The 19,181-nt window shown below is 33.9% G+C and overlaps 1 protein-coding gene across 1 annotated transcript in view; it reads right to left on the minus strand.

Moving 5' to 3' along the window:
- Positions 1–5: 5 nt before the first annotated feature.
- BBOF1 (basal body orientation factor 1) overlaps positions 6–19,181 on the minus strand; it is a 73,125-nt gene continuing 53,949 nt past the window's right edge. The window contains exons 10-11 of the mRNA XM_074284792.1: positions 810–884; positions 6–684 (exon numbers count right to left, since the gene is read on the minus strand). Of these exons, the coding sequence (XP_074140893.1) occupies positions 570–684; positions 810–884 (190 nt within the window). The 3' untranslated portion in view covers positions 6–569. The remainder of the gene's footprint in view (positions 685–809; positions 885–19,181) is intronic.

A 19,181-nucleotide genomic window follows, 5' to 3' on the forward strand; every position in this document is an offset into this window, starting at 1 on the left:
GAACATCTCTGCTAAAGTGCTAATTTTTAATTAGGGTAATGAAGATTTATATTTGGAAAGGCAGACTGCCCCTTATTTTATCTTATAAAACTGTGTGCTTTGATGGGCAATATATGTTAAATCTAGGTGTGTATATGAGAACCCATAATGTATGTGAATTTATATCTGCATACATGTGTTCATATTTCATTCCAAGTCATACCCTGGGTAGTAATAGAAAGTCACCATATAAATTTCATATGAAATTCAATAGCCTCAAGGATTCTTGAGATTGCACTAATTGAACCAATTGTAGTTTAAATGCACTAGCTCATAAGGATGTGTATTTGTCTTTTAAAATAAACAGCCAAGCCATAATTACATGTCACACTAAGGGAGGCATAATTCATCTTATACTAAACACAGTGTTTCTTTTTCAATATGGCTATACTTAAAAAATTTCCCTGCTCCCATAATTGAGCTATTTATCAGCATAGATCCTTAAGAACTCCTTATCTAGAAAAAGGAGGAATGTGTGTTAGTGAGTGCTTTCACTGGGAAAGATTAAAAGGATATGAAATTGATCAGATTTATGATACACTATGATCTGGTCCTTTTTGAATAGTAGGAAGGATAAGATCACTAGATCCTGTGAGTGGAACTTGCTGAGTGATGAAGGTTTGATCCTGGATATTATAATCATCCCTGAAATAAAATTAAAATCAGTAAACAAAATTTAGTTCAAATATTAACATAGTTGTGTGTTTTCACTATTCTTCATCCAGCCCAACAACCAGTTTAAACCAGTTTACTAGCATCAAAGGTCTTACCCCAAAGAAACTTTTTTTGTAGTGTTGAGAGTAACATAGGGTGGAACTGAAGGGACAGACGGTGTTTTTCTTTTCCTACAAGGGGAAAAAACAAAGATAATATTCATTGCCTTTTTCCATGCACTACATTTCAGATACATTCTCTCTTATAGTAGATGAAGCACAAACTTCAGATAGATGGACTATTTAGTTGCCTTGAGAATTGTGAATGAGAAGTAGCTGGTTTATTTATTACCAGACCTGCCTTGTGAGTTTACTGCACCTGGGCAAAGGTATAGAACTCAGAGATAGAATGTTATGTGTGAAGAGCAACAAGAAGCATAATTTGGCTAGAATGTAGAATGTATGAAGTAGTGGAGGACATATAGTAGACTGGTCAGCCAGACTGCAACCAGATTATAAAATGCTTTACATGCCCAACAGAGGAATTTGTATTTTCATATTTTTAGAAGGAGTTACTGGAATTTATTATGCAAGGAAGTGACATGGTTTAACTTGCTTTAATAATATCCCTTCAATTTTTTTTATGGCAGACATGATGCAGATAGCTGAATCAGGTAGGATCAAAACAGAGAAAAAAATTTATAGATCAATTTTCCCTAATGAATATTGATTAGCAAAGAGATAATAGCAAGTTATCCCCAGCATAATATACCAAAAAGGAGTATAAATCCAAGTAGGATTTATACCAAGAAAGCAGAGCTGGTTCAATATTGGGAAAACTATTAGCATAATTGACTATATCAATAACCAAACAAAAATCATATCGCAATAGATGCAGAAAAGGCATTTGACAAAATCCAACACCCATTCCTATTTTTTAAAAAAATAGTTTAGGAGGGCAGCTAGGTGGCACAGTGTTTATGATAAAGCACCAGCCTTGAATTCAGGAGGACCCAAGTTCAAATGTGGTCTCAGACACTTAACATTTCCTAGCTGTGTGACCCTGGGCAAGTCACTTAACCCCAGCCTCAGGGGGAAAAAAAAAAAGGTTTGTGATTTAAACAAAGAGTAATATTATAAGTAAATTAGAAGAACAAAGTTTACCTCAGATCTGTGGAAAAGGAAGGAATTTATGGCCAAAGAACTCAAGTACATTACTGAATGTTAAAAAGTTTTTGTACAAACAAAACCAATGCAGACTAGATTAGAAGGGGAGAGATAAACTGGAAAAATTTTACATTCAAGGGTTCAGATAAAGGCTTCATTTTTAAACTATATAAAGAACTGACTTAAATTTATAAGAATTCAAGTCATTCTCCAACTGATAGATGGCCAAAGAATATAAACAAGCAATTTTCAGATGAAATTAAAATCATTCCTAGTCATACGAAAAGATACTCTAAATTACTATTGATCAGAGAAATGCACATTAAGACAACTCTGTGGTACCACTACATACCTCTCAGATTGGCTAAGATGACAGGAAAAGATATTGACAAATGTTGGAGGGGATGTGGGAAATATGGGACACTGATTGGTGGAGTTGTGAACTGATTCAACCATTCTGGAGAGCAATTTGGAACTATGTCAAAGGGCTATCAAACTATGCATACTCTTTGATCCAGCAATATTTCTACTGGGCTTATATCCCAAAGAGATCTTAAAGGAGGGAAAGGGACTCACATGTGCAAAAATATTTGTGGCAGCCCTTTTTAGTAGTGGCTAGAAACTGGAAATTGAGTGGATGCCCATCAATTGGAGAATGGCTGAATAAGTTATGGCATATGAATGTTATGGAATATTATTGTTCTGTGAGAAACAAGCAGCAGGATGGTTTCAGAGAGATCTGGAGAGACTTGCATAAACTAATGCTAAATAAAATGAGCAGAACCAGGAGATCATTATATACGGCAACAGCAAGATTATACAATGATCAATTCTGATGGACGTGGCTCTCTTCAACAGTGAAATGTTTCAGGCCAGTTCCAATGATCTAGAAATGAAGAGAGCCATCTACACCCAGAGAGAGGACTGTGGGAACTGAATGTGGGTCACAACATAATATTTTCACTTCTTTTGTTGTTGCTTGCATTTTGTTTTCTTTCTCATTTTTTCCCTTTTTGATCAGATTTTTTTGTGCAGCATGACCTTTGTGGAAATATTTGTAGAAGAATTGCACATGTTTAACCTATATTGGATCACTTGCCATCTAGTGAAGGGAGCAGGAGGAAGGGAGGGAAAAAATTATTTGTATATATTGAAAATAAAAAACTTTAATTTGAAAAAAAATTCCAATATCCCTTCAATAGCTATTTGGACCATGAAGTCAAAGACTGAAGGGAAAGCAGACCAATAAAGGAGACTACTATAAAAACCCAGGTGAGAGATGATAAGATAAATGAACATATGAGTAGAGAGAAGGGGTCAGATAAGAGATATTGTGGAAGAAGAATCAACAAGATGTAGCAAATAATTGGATTAGAGTCAAAAAAGACAGGTTTTTAAAAATCCTGGTAATTGGAAGGAAATGGAGAAAATCAGAAGAGACTTGGAATGGGGAAAAGATGATAAGTTCCTTTTAGACATGTTTGAGGTGTCTGTGGAAGACTGAAATATCTAACAGACTGGTCTGAAGCTCTGGAGGGTCATCTATATAATTGCAAAAAAAATAGGTTTGCTGAGAGATTTGAAAGAGATAAAAATCTAAGACTGCTAGACCAGCAGTTGTTAGAGTAGGCTAGACCAAAGGGAAAACATTGTCATAAAAACCAGAGAAGATACAGTATCAGGAAGAGGATGTTCAAGCATCAAATAAAGCACAGAAAATAAAGACTGGAAAAATATCAGAGTTGGCAAGTAGACAATTTGAAACTAAGAGTGGAGGAAGGAGGTGCCTAGCAATTTAGAACTGGCTTAACCAAAATAGCATACATGAACGTAATAGAATACTATTATTATGCTGTAAAAAATTATTAAAAGGATGTTTTCAGAGAAACCTGGGAAGACTTCAATGATTCAGAAAAGAATAATTTATATATCAACACTAAAAATTAACAATTTTGAAAGGCTCAAGAACTCTAATCAACCCAATAAACAATCACAATTCCAAGAGATTAATGGTGAAGAATATTGTCCACATCCTGACAAAGAAGTAATGGACAGAATGAGACACACATACATTTTTTTGCCATGGGCAATGTGGAAATTTATTTTGTTTGACTATGCATATGTGTTTCAATGTTTTTAGTTTCTGGATTTTGTTGTTTATAGCAGAGAAGTGTGGAGTAGAAAATAAATTTTCATTAATTGGGGAAAAAAATTTAATTACAAAAAAAGATACTGATAATTTTGCAAAGTAGTTTCAGTTGTATATTAAGATTGTTCCAGATTGCCATGAGTTGAGGAGTAAAAAGACAGCAAACTGAGGCAACAAGAACAGATACATTTTTCTGAGAGATTGCCTGTGATTGGGAGGAGAATCATAAGAGAACAAGAGGTTGAAAATATGGAAGGATGTACTAAGAGTTGGGTTTGAGGTTTTTCTTTTCTTTTTTTTTTTTTTAAAGGATGAGGAGATTGGATTTTTAGGTAAAAGAAGAAACTGTAGATTGTAGAAATTAAAGACTAGAAAGAAGTTCTGTGCTTTCCTCTTAGCAAAAGTAGGAGTGTAAGTAGATGGTAGGAATAATACATGATTAGGGTTTATCAAGAATGAGTCATGATAGGAAAGGAGGAAAGGAATTCAAGGATAATAGTTAAAATGGTTAACTATACAATCGAATTTAGGAAGGGAGGAAAAGTGAAACCAGAGCAGAAATGAGAGGGACAGATGGATTAGAAATGATTTTAAAGTGGGGGGAGGGGGAAATCCAGTTAGAATGATTCCCAGCAAGGGAACAGAGAGAGATAAGAGAAAGCTAAATTCAAAAAGTAGCTAGTAGATCAGTTTGACTAAAACAAGGAGGGTATAAAGGGAAATAATATGAAAGAAATCTGAAGCTGGATCAAGGAGGGGAGGTGGATCAGAGTATGCTGAGAACCCCTTTCCCAGGAAAGCCAGGAATTACAGCAGGGCCAAAGTAGTGAAGCAGGAATGGCACAAATAGGAGGGCAAGCTGCTAACACCATACATATACATATATATATATGAGCAAATGCTGAGAGCAAACTATATCAAAGCTATATAAAACAAAGAGATACAGAAAAACTGAAGCCATTCAAGCTGCTGAGAACAGAACTGGTGAACATACACTTTGTTATTTTATTTTATTTTTTTTTTTTTTTGCTACTATCCCACTCTTACTTTATTTACAAAGAGAAAAATGAGTTTTTCTCAATCCTTGTTTCCTGAGTTTATTTTTTAAATAAAGTAAGAGTGGTAAAAAGTATAGAAAAGAGAAGTCGGTTTTAAACTGAGCTATGTGTATGTATATATACATACATGTATGTATATGAGTATATTCACTAAAGAAAGATATAACTACTAGAAGTGTTGAGGGCGGTAGCCCCTTGATATTCCTTGTTTGATCTCCAACTTCCTTTGGGACTTGGATCTTTGATACAAGATCTGATCAAACTAGTTTGGGCTATCTGAGCTGGCCAGGGTTTTACAGCCCCCCATTCTAATCTGCTCAAACAGACCAAATGTCACAGCAGGGGAAGAGACTTCTGTCTGTCCCCAAAAGATAACAAGAGAATCCTTATCTTATCTACATCACTCTCAGGCTGAATGATTGTGCTCTGGTATAAAAGAGAGAACTCAAAAATCTACTTTTTGCAAAATGGGCCATGTACCATGCAGCCATTTTGCCCACCGGCTCTCCAGTGTTTCCATTCTAATCAATAAAGACTATGTTTCCATACAGCAGTAAGTAGCAAATTCCTTTGCAGCCGAACCCGCCATGGTTACTTTGGGGAAGGAAGGAGAGAGAGAAAGCAACTGACCCATCTCGGTTTTGACCACAATTTACTCCTCATCAGAAGCTTTTTAGCTAGGGGACTAAAGCTAAACAAAAGAGATTTTATTCATGTTTATAGTTCCCAAAAGCAGAAAAAGATCAAGTAATTGTGGACTACCCTAGATACAAAATGAGTTATAGAGATATCTATTAGTGGGAGATTTGTAAGAAAAGTGGAGTTTGTTTTTGTTTTGTTTTGTTTTTTCAAGCATCTCCTCTTTCCATGTATTTTCCACATCTGGGATCAAAGCAAAGAAGAGCATTAACTAAAAACACCACCAGAAAGGAGGCTGGAAAAGAAAAATGGAATCTATATATGGGGAAGTTGGGGGTGGAGCATGATAGGGAAAGAAGCAGCCAAGAGAGAGTAATTAGTTCCTTACTCACCAGCAAAAATATCCACCTACTCAACTAATTAGATAAGCACAGATTGCATTCTCCCAGCAGAACGTAACTTCCTTGAGGGAAGTGACCATTGTATGTCTATCTTTATATCACCAGGAGCTAATTCAGTGTCTTGGCCAGACTAGCGGCTTACTAAATTTTGAGCTGAACTGAATATGTTGCTACATTAGAGGTTTCACTGTATTAAAATAATTCTTTAATTCCTCCAGGATTACCGATTTTGCTCTTTATTGATATTCCAAATCTCTCTTCAATGCATCTATATCTCCCTCTTACCCTCATTTTCTCAGCTAAGGACTTTGCACCTGTTACTTTTTCTGGACTATTCCTCTAACTTGCTTTTGCTCTCACATATGAATTCCCAGAGGATGGATGCTACCTCAGATTCTAATATTCTGTAGGTCTGCACTTTTTTACACTAAAGTGTCAGAGGGACCACTTATTAATGATAATGCCAACAGATATAATTATCTCTAAATCTCTGAAAACAGCTGCATAAAATCCCTGAAGCTTGGGACAGTTCACCTCCACCCTGGAAATGGAACCCTACTTTAACAAAGAGTTAAAAGCTGAGTAATAGACTAGGAAAATAAGCAGATGACAGAAAAAGATTCTGACCTTTCTATGGAAAAGTACTATAGTACTAAGATCAAAACACACACTTAGATGAAGGTAACAAAAATCAAAGCTCCTGCAATTCAAAGCCTCCAAGAAAAATAAGAACTGGTCTTAGGCCAGGAAGAGCTCAAAAAGGATTGTGAAAATCAAGATACATCTCTCAGATTGGCTATGATGACAGGAAATAAACAATGACCAATGGAGGGGATGTGGGAAAACTGGGACACTGATGCATTGTTGGTGGAGTTGTGAACAGATCCAACCAGTCTGGAGAGCAGTTTGGAACTATGCTAAAAAAGTTATCAAACTGTGCATACCCTTTGATGTAGCAGTTTCTACTGGACTGATATCTCAAAGAGATATTGAAGGGAAAGGGACCCGTATGTGCAAAAATGTTTGAGGCAGCCCTTTTTGTAGTGGCAAGAAACTGGAAAATGAACGGATGCCCATTAATTGGAGAATGTCTGAATAAATTATGGTATGGTATATGAATAAAATATGGTAAATTATGTTATGGAATATTATTATTCTGTAGGAAATGATCAGCAGGATGATTTTAGAGAGGCCTGGAGAGACTTACATGAACTGATACTGAATGAAGTGGGTAGAACCAGGAGATCATTGTACAGAGCAACATCAATATAATATAATGATTAATTCTGATGGATGTGACTCTTTCCAACAATGAAATGACTGATGCCAGTTCCAATGATATTGTCATGAAGAGAGCCATCTATACCCAGAGAGAAGACTGTGGGAACTGAGTGTGGATCATCACTTAACATTCTTACTTTTTGTTGTTGTCCACTTACATTTTGTTTTCTTACTCATTTACTTTTTTTAATCTGATTTTTTCTTGTGCAGCAAGAGAATTCTGTAAATTTGTTTATACATATTGGATTTAACATGTATTTTAATATGTTTAACATATATTGGATTGCTTGCCATCTAAGGGAGAGGGTAGAGGGAAGGAGAAAAATCTGAAACACAAGACTGTGCAAGGGTCAATGTTGTCAAATTATTCGTGCATATGTTTTGAAAATAAAAAGCTTTAAAAATTAAAAAAAAGAAAATCAAGTAAGAGAGAAAAATTAGGGAAAAAACTGAGAAAGAAAATACAAAAAGCTAATGAGGAGAGAATGCTTTGCCAATTGGAAAAAGAGATACAAAAGCTCACTAAAAATAATTTCTTAAAAATTACAATTAAGTATATGGAAGCTAATGTCTTTATGAGAAATCAAAGTACAATAAAGCCAAACAAAAAAAAAAGTTAAAAAATAGGAAAAAAAAAGTGAAATATCTTATTGGAAAAACAACTAACCTGGAAAATAGATCTAGAAGACACAATTTTAAAATTATTGGTCTATCTGAAAGTCATGATCAAAAGAAAGCCTGAACTTCATCTTTCAAGAAATTATCATGAAAAACTATACTGGAACCAGAGTATAAAATCAAAATTGAAAGAATCTACTGACCATCTCAAAATGAAAACTCCCATGAATATTATAGCCAAATTCCAGAACCCTCAGTTAAGAGAGAAAATATTGCAAGCATCAAAAAAAAAAAAAAAAGATTAACAAATAGGGTAACACAAGATTTAAGCAGTTTCTACATTAAAGGACGGGAGGGTTTGGGATTTGATATTCCATAGAGAAATAGAGCCAGGAATACAACCAAGAATCATCCACCAAGCAAAACTGAGTATAATCTGTCAGGGGAAAAGATGGAAATTCAATGACATAGAGAGTTTTTAAACATCATGAAAAGAACAGAACTGAGTGGAAAAATTGGTTTTCAAATATAAAATTGTTAAGGGACAGGTCAATGCTCCGAGAGCCACCACAGGTGTGGATCATAATAACATCTTAAGAAGTTGCAGGGCAGCCTTTGCCAACACAGGTGTTGCTGACTGGGCATGAGATAAATTGGAGGCAGAGGGAAGAGGAGAGAGGTCAGACAATGCAACAGCCTCTCAGTCAGAGAGGTCAGAGAACAGCAACTGCTTCTCAGTCTCCTTGTATCATCCTCTCACAAGAGGAGATCCATTCTGGGTTGGATCTCCAACAGCCATTGTCAGGTGGCTTCCAACAGCACAGGACCCTGAAGCAGCATAAAGAGTTAATCAGAAAACTGACTAATAACATTTAATAACATTTCTCTGTTTACATTCCTACATGAGAAGATGATGCTTGTAACTTATTAGAACTTTCTCATTATTATGGGCATTTTGAAGGAGTATATATAGGCAGAGGGCACAGCTGTAAATTGAATATGAAAGGATAATATCTTTTTTTTTTTTTTAGATGATGACATTAAGGAGTAAGAAAGGATACTGAGAAAAAGGAAAAGGAAGAAGTGGAATGGTGTAAATTATCTGCTATAAAAAGAGGCAAGAAAAAGTCTTTACAATGGAGGGAGAAAGAGGGAGAAAGAGTGAATGAACCAATCTCACTTATCAGAATTGGCTCAAAGAGGAAATAACATACACACTCAATATGGGTAAAGTAATCTATCTTATTCTGCAGGAAAGTGGAAAGGGAGGGTGATAAAAGAGAGGGCATATCGGGAAAGGGAGTGGTCAGAAGCAAAATGCTTTTGAGGACAAATAGGATGAAAGAATAAATGGGGGAAAATGCAGTTAACAAAAAGTAATGTAAAATGAATTTTGAAGCAAATTTCTCTGAATTTCTTTATTTCTCAAAAAGGGAACTGAGTCAGATTTGTAAAAAAAAAAAAAAAAAAAAAAAAAAAAAAAAAAAAAAAAAGACTCATGTTCCAATTGATAAATGATCAAAAGATAAGATCAATGCCCAAAGAGCTATCAATTCATGTATATCCTTTGACCTATCACTACTAGGCAAGAATACCAAAAGATTGTTTTTAAAGGAAAAGGACCTATATGTACAAAAATATGTGTAGCAGCTCTCTTCTCTGGCAAAAAAAAAAAAAAAAAAAAAAAATTAGAAATTGAGGGGAGAATGGCTGAATAAAATGTGGTATGTGATTGTCATGGAATATTATTATTCTATGGAAAAGTTTGAGGCAGGACGCTCTCAGAAAAAAACCCTGAGAAGTCCTCCATGAGTCCAAGCAAAGTGAAATGTATTTTATACAAAGTAATAGCAATGTAGCAATGGGATGACCAGCTTTTAAATGACCACTGTTCTCAGCAATACAATGTTCCAAAACTACTCTGAAAGACAAATGAAAACTCCTATTAATACCCAGAGAAGAAATCGATTATGTCTGAATAAAGAGTGAAACATACTCTCTTTATATAACTTTATGTTTCTTATGTGCTCCTTTTTTTTCTTTTTTTTTATTAATTTTATAATTATACATTTTTGACAGTATATATGCATGAGTAATTTTTTTATAACATTATCCCTTGTATTCATTTTTCCAGATTTTCCCCTCCCTCCCTCCACTCCCTCCCCTAGATGACAGGCAATCTCATACATTTTACATGTGTACATGTATATGTATGTGAATCCAGTTTTCTTGTTGTACATTAAGTATTGGTTTCTGAAGGTATAAGTAACCTGAGTAGATAGACAGTAGTGTTAATATTTTACATTCAATTCCCAGTGTTCCTTCTCTGAGTGTAGTTGTTTCTATCTATCATTGATCAGCTGGAAGTGAGTTGGATCTTCTTTATGTTGAAGATATCCATTTCCATCAGAATACATCTTCATACAGTATTGTTGAAGTGTATAGTGATCTTCTGGTTCTGCTCATTTCACTCAGCATCAGTTCATGAATAACTTTATATTTCTTGAGTGCTCTTTTTTAAATTAGGGTGGAAATCTATGTTGCTGAGGTTTTTTTTTACATGTTTTTTTCCACAACATGACACATGGAAATGTGCATAACTTCACATGTAGTTTCTTAATGGGACCTAGGAGTAAGGATAAGGGAGACAATCTGGACCTCAAAAGTTTTAAAAACAAATGTCAAAAAATTGTCTTAAATATAATTGGGGAATATTATTAAATTAATAAATTTAACTTTTTTTTTCCTGAGGCAATTGGAGTTAAGTGACTTGCCCAGGGTCACACAGCTAGGAAGTGTTAAGTGTCTGAGGTCAGATTTGAACTCAGGTCCTCCTGACTTCAGGGCTGGTGCTCTATCCACTGCACCTAGCTGCCCCAATAAATTAACTTTTTAAAAAGAAACTTTATGAATGGGATAGTTTTTTAAATTTAACATGTAAATATTAGATGTAAATTATATGTAAAAAAACAATTTTTTAACTTTTGATTTTAAATTTTCAGTTCTAGATTCTCTCTCTTCTGCCTCCTCACCCCACAGTCTCCTCATTAAGATTTCAAGGAATTCAATATAGGGTTATACAGGCAGAGTGTATACAAGCAAAATATTTAAATAATAATTAGGTTATAAAAGAAGACAAACGAAAAAAACCCTTAAGAAAAATAAAGTAAACACAGTATGCTTTAATCTGTTCTTTCTCTATGTATGGATTTTTTCATCTTAAGTCCTTCAGATATGTCTTGGAACATTGTGTTGCTAATAATAGTTATGTAATTCACAGCTGATCATCTTAAAATATTACTGTTATTTTGTACACAATATATTTCACTTTACATCAGCTCACATAAGTCTTTCCAGATTTTCCTGTTCATAATTTCTTACAGCACTATAACATTCTCCTATAATCATATACTACAATTTGTTCAACCATTCCCCAATTGATGAGTATATATCAATTTCCAATTCTTTACCCCCAGAAAAGAGCTGCTATAAACTTTTTTGTGTTTATAGATTCTTTTTCTTTCTTTTTTTTTTTTAGGATATAGGTCTTGGAATGGTATTACAACATCAAAGGGTATGCATGATTTGTATAGCCCTTTGGGCATACTTCCAAATTGCTCTACAGAAGAGTAGAATCAGTTTACAACTCCACCAATTCATTAATGCACTTGTCTCATTTTTCCCACATCCCCTCCAAAATTTGTCATTTTCCCTTTTTTGTCCTTTTAGTCAATCTAACAGGTATGGTAGTCCATTGGAATTGTTTAATCTGCATTTCTCCAATCAATAGTGAGAGCAATTTTTTTTACATAGTGATAGATATGATGACTATCTGAAAATTGTTCTTATCTTTTGATCATTTATCAATTGGGGAATGGCTCTTATTTTTATAAATTTGATTCACTTCTCTGTATATATAAGAGAAATGAAGATTAGAGAAACTTGCTTCAATTTTTTTTCACAATTACTCTTACTATTTCCCTGATCTTTTATTTTCTTTTTCCTTTCACTCTGCCCTTCCTCAAAAGTGTTTTTCTTCTGAATATCACTTCGCTCAGTTTGCCCTCCCTCTTATCACCTTCCTTCGCTTTTCCCCCTCCACAGTAAAATACTTTTCTTGCCTCTTGTATAATAATTCACCCCATTCTATCCCTCCCTTCCTCTTTCTATATTCATCTCTCATCCCTTAATTTTATTTTTTTAGCTATTCATTTCTATAATCTATGTACCTATTCTAACTATCCTATTAGTGAGAAAATTCTTGAGTTGAAAGCATCATCTTCCTATGTAATAATGTTAACATTTTAACCGTAATAAGTCCCTTATGATTCCCTTTCCTGTTTAGTTTACATTTTATGCTTCCCTCTCTCTCTCTCTCTCTCTCTCTTTTTTTTTTTTTTTTTTTTTTTTTTTTTTTTTTTTTTTGCGCTGAGGCAATTGGGATTAAGTGACTTGCCGAGGGTCACACAGATAGGAAGTGTTAAATGTCTGAGGTCACATTTGAACTCAGGTCCTGACTTCAGGGCTGATTCTCTATCCACTGTGCCACTAGCTGTTTCTTATGCTTCTTGAGTTTTGTATTTGAAAGCGAAAATATTTATTCAATTCTGGTCTTTTCATCAGGAATATTTGAAAGCCCTTTATTTCACTGAATATCCCTTTTCCCCTGAAGAATTACACTTGATTTTGTAGATAGATGATCTTTGATTCTAATTCTAGCTCACTTGCCCTCTGAAATATTATAAGCTCTCCAGTCCTTTAATGTAGAAGTTGCTACAACTGCTACAACGGACTATAGTTCCAAGATACTTGAATTGTTTCTTCTGACTCTCAATATTTTCCCCTTGATCTGGGAGCTCTGTAATTTGACTATAATATTCCTGGGAGTTTTCATTTGGGGGTCTCTTTCAGGAGGTAATGGGTAGATTCCTTCAATTTCTATTTTATCCTTTGGCTCTAGAATATCAGGACAGTTTTTCTTGATGATTTCTTGAAAGATGATGTCTAGGCTCCTTTTGTTAATCATGGCTTTCAGGTGTCCAATAATTTTTAAGTTATCTCTCCTGGATCCATTTTTTAGGTCAGTTGTTTATCCAGTGAGATATTTCACATTGTCTTCTATTTTTTCATTCTTTTAGTTTTGTTTTATTGTTTCTTGATTTCTCATAAAGTTCTTAGCTCCTATTTGCTAATTTCTAATTTTCAAGGAAATATTTTCCTCAGTGAGGTATTTTTGTACCTCCTTTTCCATACAGCCAATTCTACTTTTAGAGGAGTTGTTTTCTTCTTTTCCCCCATTTGGCCAATTCTACTTTTTAAGGAGGTTGGGTTTTTTTGTTTTGTTTTTTTTGTTCAGTGAATTTTTAGGGTTCTCTATTTGGTCAATTCTGCTTTTAAAGGCATTCTTCTTATTGTTTTCATACCTTCTTGACCATTTGGCCTAGTCTGGTTTATGAGGTATTTTCTTCAGCATATTTTTGTGTCTCCTTTATCAAACTGATGATTTGTTTTTCATGTTTTTCATGATTTTTGGTATCACTCACATTTTTCTTTCAAATTTATCCTCCACCTCCACTATCTGATTTTCAACATTCTCTTCCATGTCCTGAGACCAATTCATATTTTTCTTGCAGGATTTTGGATATAGTTATCTTCTGAGTATGTGTTTTGATCTTCCTTGTCAGGATCTATACGCAGAAACTTTTCTGTTGTTTGTTTTTTTTTTTTTTTATTTTATTTACAAGGTATATGCATGGGTAATTTTTCAGGATTGACAATTGCAAAACCTTTTGTTCCAACTTTTCCCCTCCTTCCCCCTCCCCTTTCCCCCAGATGGCAGGTTGACCAATACATGTTAAATATGTTAAAGTATAAGATAAATACAACATATGTATATATATCCATACAATTATTTTGCTGTACAAAAAGACTTGGACTTTGAAATAGTGTATAATCAGCTTGTAAAGGAAATAAAAAACGCAGGTGAACAAAAATAGAGGGACTGGGATTTCTATGTAGTGGTTTATAGACATCTCCCAGAGTTCTTTTACTGGGTGTAGCTGATTCAATTCATTACTGCTCTATTGGAATTGAGTTGGTTCATCTCACTGTTGAAGAGGGCTACGTCTATCAGAATTGATCATCATATAGTATTGTTGTTGAAGTATATAGTGATCTCTTGGTTCTGCTCATTTCACTTCGCATCAGTTCATGTAAGTCTCTCCAGGGCTTTCTGAAATCATCTTGTTGGTCATTTCTTACAAAACAATAATATTCCATAATATTTATATACCACAATTTATTCAGCCATTCTCCAGTTTCTGGCCACTACAAAGAGGGCTGGCACAAACATTCTTGCACATACAGGTTCCTTTCCCTTCTTTAAAATCTCTTTGGGATATAAGTCCAGTAATAACACTGCTGGGTCAAAGGGTATGCACAAGCATACTTCCAAATCTATTCTCCAAAATGGCTGGATGTATTCACAATACCACCAACAATGTATCTGTGTCCCAGTTTTCCCACAACCCCTCCAATATTCTGCATTATCTTTCCCTGTCATTCTAGCCAATCTGACAGGTGTGTAATGGTATCTCAGAGTTGTCTTAATTTGCATTTCTCTGATCAGGAATAACTTGGAGCATCTTTTCATATGGCTAGAAAGCGTTTCATATCCTTTGACCATTTATCAATTGGAGAATGGTTTTGATTTCTTATAAATTAGAGTTAATTATATATTTTGGAAATGAGATCTTTATCAGAACCTTTGACAATAAAAATGTTTTCCCAGGTTACTGCTTCCCTTCTAATCTTGTCTGCATTAGTTTTGTTTGTACAAAAACTTTTCAATTTTATATAATCAAAATTTTCTATTTTGTGATCAATAATGATCTCTAGTTCCTCTTTGGTCACAAATTCCTTCCTCTTTCCCAGTTCTGAGAGGTAAACAATCCTATGTTCTTCTAATTTATTTATAATGTCATTCTTTATGACTAGATCATGAACCCATTTTGGCCTGATCTTGGTGTACGGTGTTGTGTGTGTGTTTCTGCCATATTAATTTCCAATTTTCCCAGCAATTTTTGTCAAACAGTTAGTTCTTATCCCAAAAGCTGTTGGTCTTTGGGTTGGTCAAACACTAGATTATTAAAGTTATTGACTGTTTTGTCCTTTGAACCTAACCTATTCCACTGAACAACTACTCTATTTCTTAGCCAATACCAAATAGTTTTGGTAACCGCTGCTTTATAATATAATTTTAGATCTGGTACAGCTAGGCCACCTTCATTTGATTTTTTTTTTCATTAATTCCCTTGAAATTTTTGACCTTTCGTTTTTCCATGTGAACTTTGTTGTTATTTTTTCTAGATCATTAAATTAGTTTTTTGGGAGTCTGATTGATATAGCACTAAATAAATAGATTAGTTTAGGTAGTATTGTCATCTTTATTATATTTGCTTGCCCTATCCAAGAGCATTTAATATTTTTCCAATTGGTTAGATCTGACTTTATTTGTGTGGAAAGTGTTTTGTAGTTTTGCTCATATAGTTTCTGATTTTCCCTTGGCAGATAGATTCCTAAATATTTTATACTATCGGTAGTTACTTTAAATGGAATTTTTCTTTGTAACTCTGTTAAATTTTGTTAGTGATATATAAGAATGCTGATGACTTATGTGGCTTTATTTTGTATCCTCCAACTTTGCTAAAAATGTGGATTATTTCTGATAGCTTTTTAGTAGAATCTCTGGCATTCTCTAAGTATACCATTGGATCATCAGCAAAGAGTGATAATTTGGTTTCCTCATTACCTACTCTAATTCCTTTACCTACTCTACTTCCTTTAATCTCTTTCTTAACTTTTATTGACAAAGCTAGCATTTCTAATACAATATTGAATAGTAATGGTGATAGTGGGCAACCTTGTTTCACTCCTGATCTTATAGGGAATGGTTCCAGTTTATCCCCATTACATATGATACTTACTGAAGGTTTTAAATTTATGCTCCTGACTATTTTAAGGAATAGTCCATTTATTCCTATACTCTCAAGTGTTTTTAATAGGAATGGATGTTGAATTTTACCAAATTCTTTTTCTGCATGTATTGAGATGATCATGTGGTTTTTGTTAATTTGGTTATTAATATGGTCAATTATACTAATAGTTTTCCTAATATTGAACCAGCCCTGCATTCCTGGTATAAATCCTACTTGATCATGGTATATTATTCTGGGGATGATTTTCTGTAGTCTTTTTGCTAATATCTTATTCAAGATTTTAGCATCAATATTCATTAGGGAGATTGGTTTATAATTTTCTTTCTCTGTTTTCAACCTACCTGGTTTAGGTATCAGTACCATGTTGTATGTCCTAAAAGGAATTTGGTAGGACTCCATTTCCTATTTTTTCAAATAGCTTATGTAGCATTGAGGCTAATTATTCTTTAAAGGTTTGATAGAATTCACATGTAAATCCATCTAGTCCTGGGGATTTTTTCCTGGGGAGTTGATTAATAACTTGTTCTATTTCTTTTTCTGAAATGGGACTATTTAAGCAAATTACTTCCTCCTCTGTTAATCTGGGAAGCCTATATTTTTGGAGGTAGGCTATCAAATGTATTGGCATAAAGTTGGGCAAAGTAACTCCTTATTATTGATCTAATTTCCTCTTCATTGGTGGAAAGTTCTCCCTTTTCATTTTTAAGACTAACAATTTGATTTTCCTCTTTCTTTTTTCTAATCAGATTTACCAAAGGTTTATCTGTTTTATTGGCTTTTTCATAAAACCAACTCTTAGTTTTATTAATTCTATAGTTTTTTATTTTCAATATTATTAATTTCTCCTTTTGCTTTTAGAATTCCAAGTATTTGTTTGGGGGGTTTTAAATTGGTCTTTTTCTAGCTTTTTAAGTTGTAAGCCCAATTCATTGATCTTCTATTTCTCTATTTTATTCAAGTAAGCCTCTAAAGATATAAAATTTCTCCTGCTTTGGTTGCATCCCACAAATTTTGGTATGATGTTTCATCATTGTCATTATTTTATTTTCATTATATTGACTGAAATTATTGTGTCTATAATTTGCTGTGTCACCCAATCATTCTTTAAGATGAGATTATTTATTTTCCAATTACTTTTTGGTCTATTTACCCCTAACTTTTTGTGGAATGTAGTTTTTATTATATCATGATCTAAAAAGAAAGCATTTACTAGTTCTGCCTTTCTGCATTTAATTTTGAGGTCTTTATGTCCTACTACATGATCAATTTTTGTATAGGTTCCATGAACTGCTGAGAAGAAAGTATACTCCTTTCTGTTACCAGTTTTCTCCAAAGATTTATCATACCTAATTTTTCTAATATTCTGTTTACCTCTTTAATTTCTTATTTGTTTTATGTTTTGATTTATCTAATTCTGAGAGTGCAAGGTTGAGAGCTCCCACTATTATACTTTTGCTGTCTATTTCTTCTTGCAACTCTCTTAACTTCTCCTTTAGGAAGTTAGATGCATATATCCCACTTGATGCATATATGTTTAGTATTGATATTGCTTCATTGTCTATGCTACCCTTTAGCAAGATATCCTTATCTCTTTTAATTAGGTCAATTTTTGCTTTTGCTTGATCTGAGATAAGGATGGCGACCTTTTTTTTACTATACCGAAGCATAATAGATTCTTCTCCAGCCTTTTACTTTTACACTGTATCTCCCTGCTTTAAATGTGTTTCCTGTAAACAACATATTGTAGGGTTCTGACTTTTTATCCAGTCTGCTATCTGCCTCCACTTTATGGGAGAGTTCATCCCATTCACATTTATGGTTAAAATGACTAATTCTGTATTTCCTACCATCTTATTATCCTCAGAATATGCTTTTCTTTTTCTTGCTCCCCTTTGCCCCCTTTCCCAGTATTAAACTTATGGGCACCACTTGCGTCACGCACCTCTCCCTCTTTAGGATCCCTCCCTACCCCTTTTGAATCCCTTCCCCCTTCTTATGCCTTTCCCTTATTACTCTTTTCCTTTTCTTTTTTCCTCTCCCACTTCTTAATGGGGTGAGAGAAGTTTCTCTGTAAAACGAATATGTCAATTATTTTCTCTTTGAGCCAACTCTGATGAGAGTAAGAATCACACAATGTTCCTCCCCCTCTCTAAATTCCCTCAAATATGATAGGTTTCCTTTGCGTCTTCATGGGATGTAGTTTCCCTCTTTTTATCTCCCCTTTTCCCTTTTTCTGACACTATCCCCTTTTTTATATGTTATATCAGTAAAATCAAATTATACATGTATTCTTTATGTATATCCACAACAGAAATACAGTTCTCAAAAGTTCTTTTTACTTCTTTCTGCTTCTCTTGAGAACCTATGGTTGGAAATTAAATTTTTTGTTTAGGTCTGTTTTTTTTTCCTTAGAAACAAATGGAATTCATCTGTTTCATTAAATGTCCATCTTCTTCCATGGATGAAAATGCTCAGCTTAGCTAAGTAGTTTATTCTTGGTTGCATTCCAAGTTCTTTTGCCTTTCAGAATATCAAATTCCAAGCCCTTCGATCCTTTAATGTGGAAGCAGCCAGATCTTGAATGATCTTTATTGTGGCATCTTGGTATTTGAATTGTTTTTTATGGCTACTTGTAATATTTTTTCCTTTGTTTGATACTTCTGAAATTTTGCCACAATATTCCTGGGAGTTTTTATTTTAGGATCTTTTTCAGAAGGTGTTCAGTGAATTCTTTCAATGTTTATTTTACCTTCTGATTCTATTACATCTGGGCAGTTCTCTTTGATGATTTCCTGTAAAATAGTATCTAGGCTCTTTTTTCCCTCAGATTATCTCTCCTAGATCTATTTTCCAGGTCTGTTGTTTTCTCAGTAGATAACATTTTTTTCTAGTTTTTCCTTTTTTTGGACTAATTGACTAATTCTTGACTAATTCTTCATGTCTCAATGAATAATTTATTTCTATTTGTCAGTTCTGATTTTTAATGGGTTATTTTTCTTCATTAGCTTTTTTTACTTCTTTTTGTATATGTCCAATTGAGTTTTTAAATGAGTTGTTTTGCTCTATGGAATTTTTTTTTTTTTACTGAGTTATTTTCTACTGAGTTATTTTCTTTTTCCAATTCACAAATCCTACTTTCTTGGGAATTCTTTGCCTTTATCTTTTCCAATTCACAAATC

This window comes from Sminthopsis crassicaudata, chromosome 2 (genome assembly GCF_048593235.1).
Source record: "Sminthopsis crassicaudata isolate SCR6 chromosome 2, ASM4859323v1, whole genome shotgun sequence".
In the NCBI taxonomy this organism is placed as follows: Eukaryota; Metazoa; Chordata; class Mammalia; order Dasyuromorphia; family Dasyuridae; genus Sminthopsis; species Sminthopsis crassicaudata.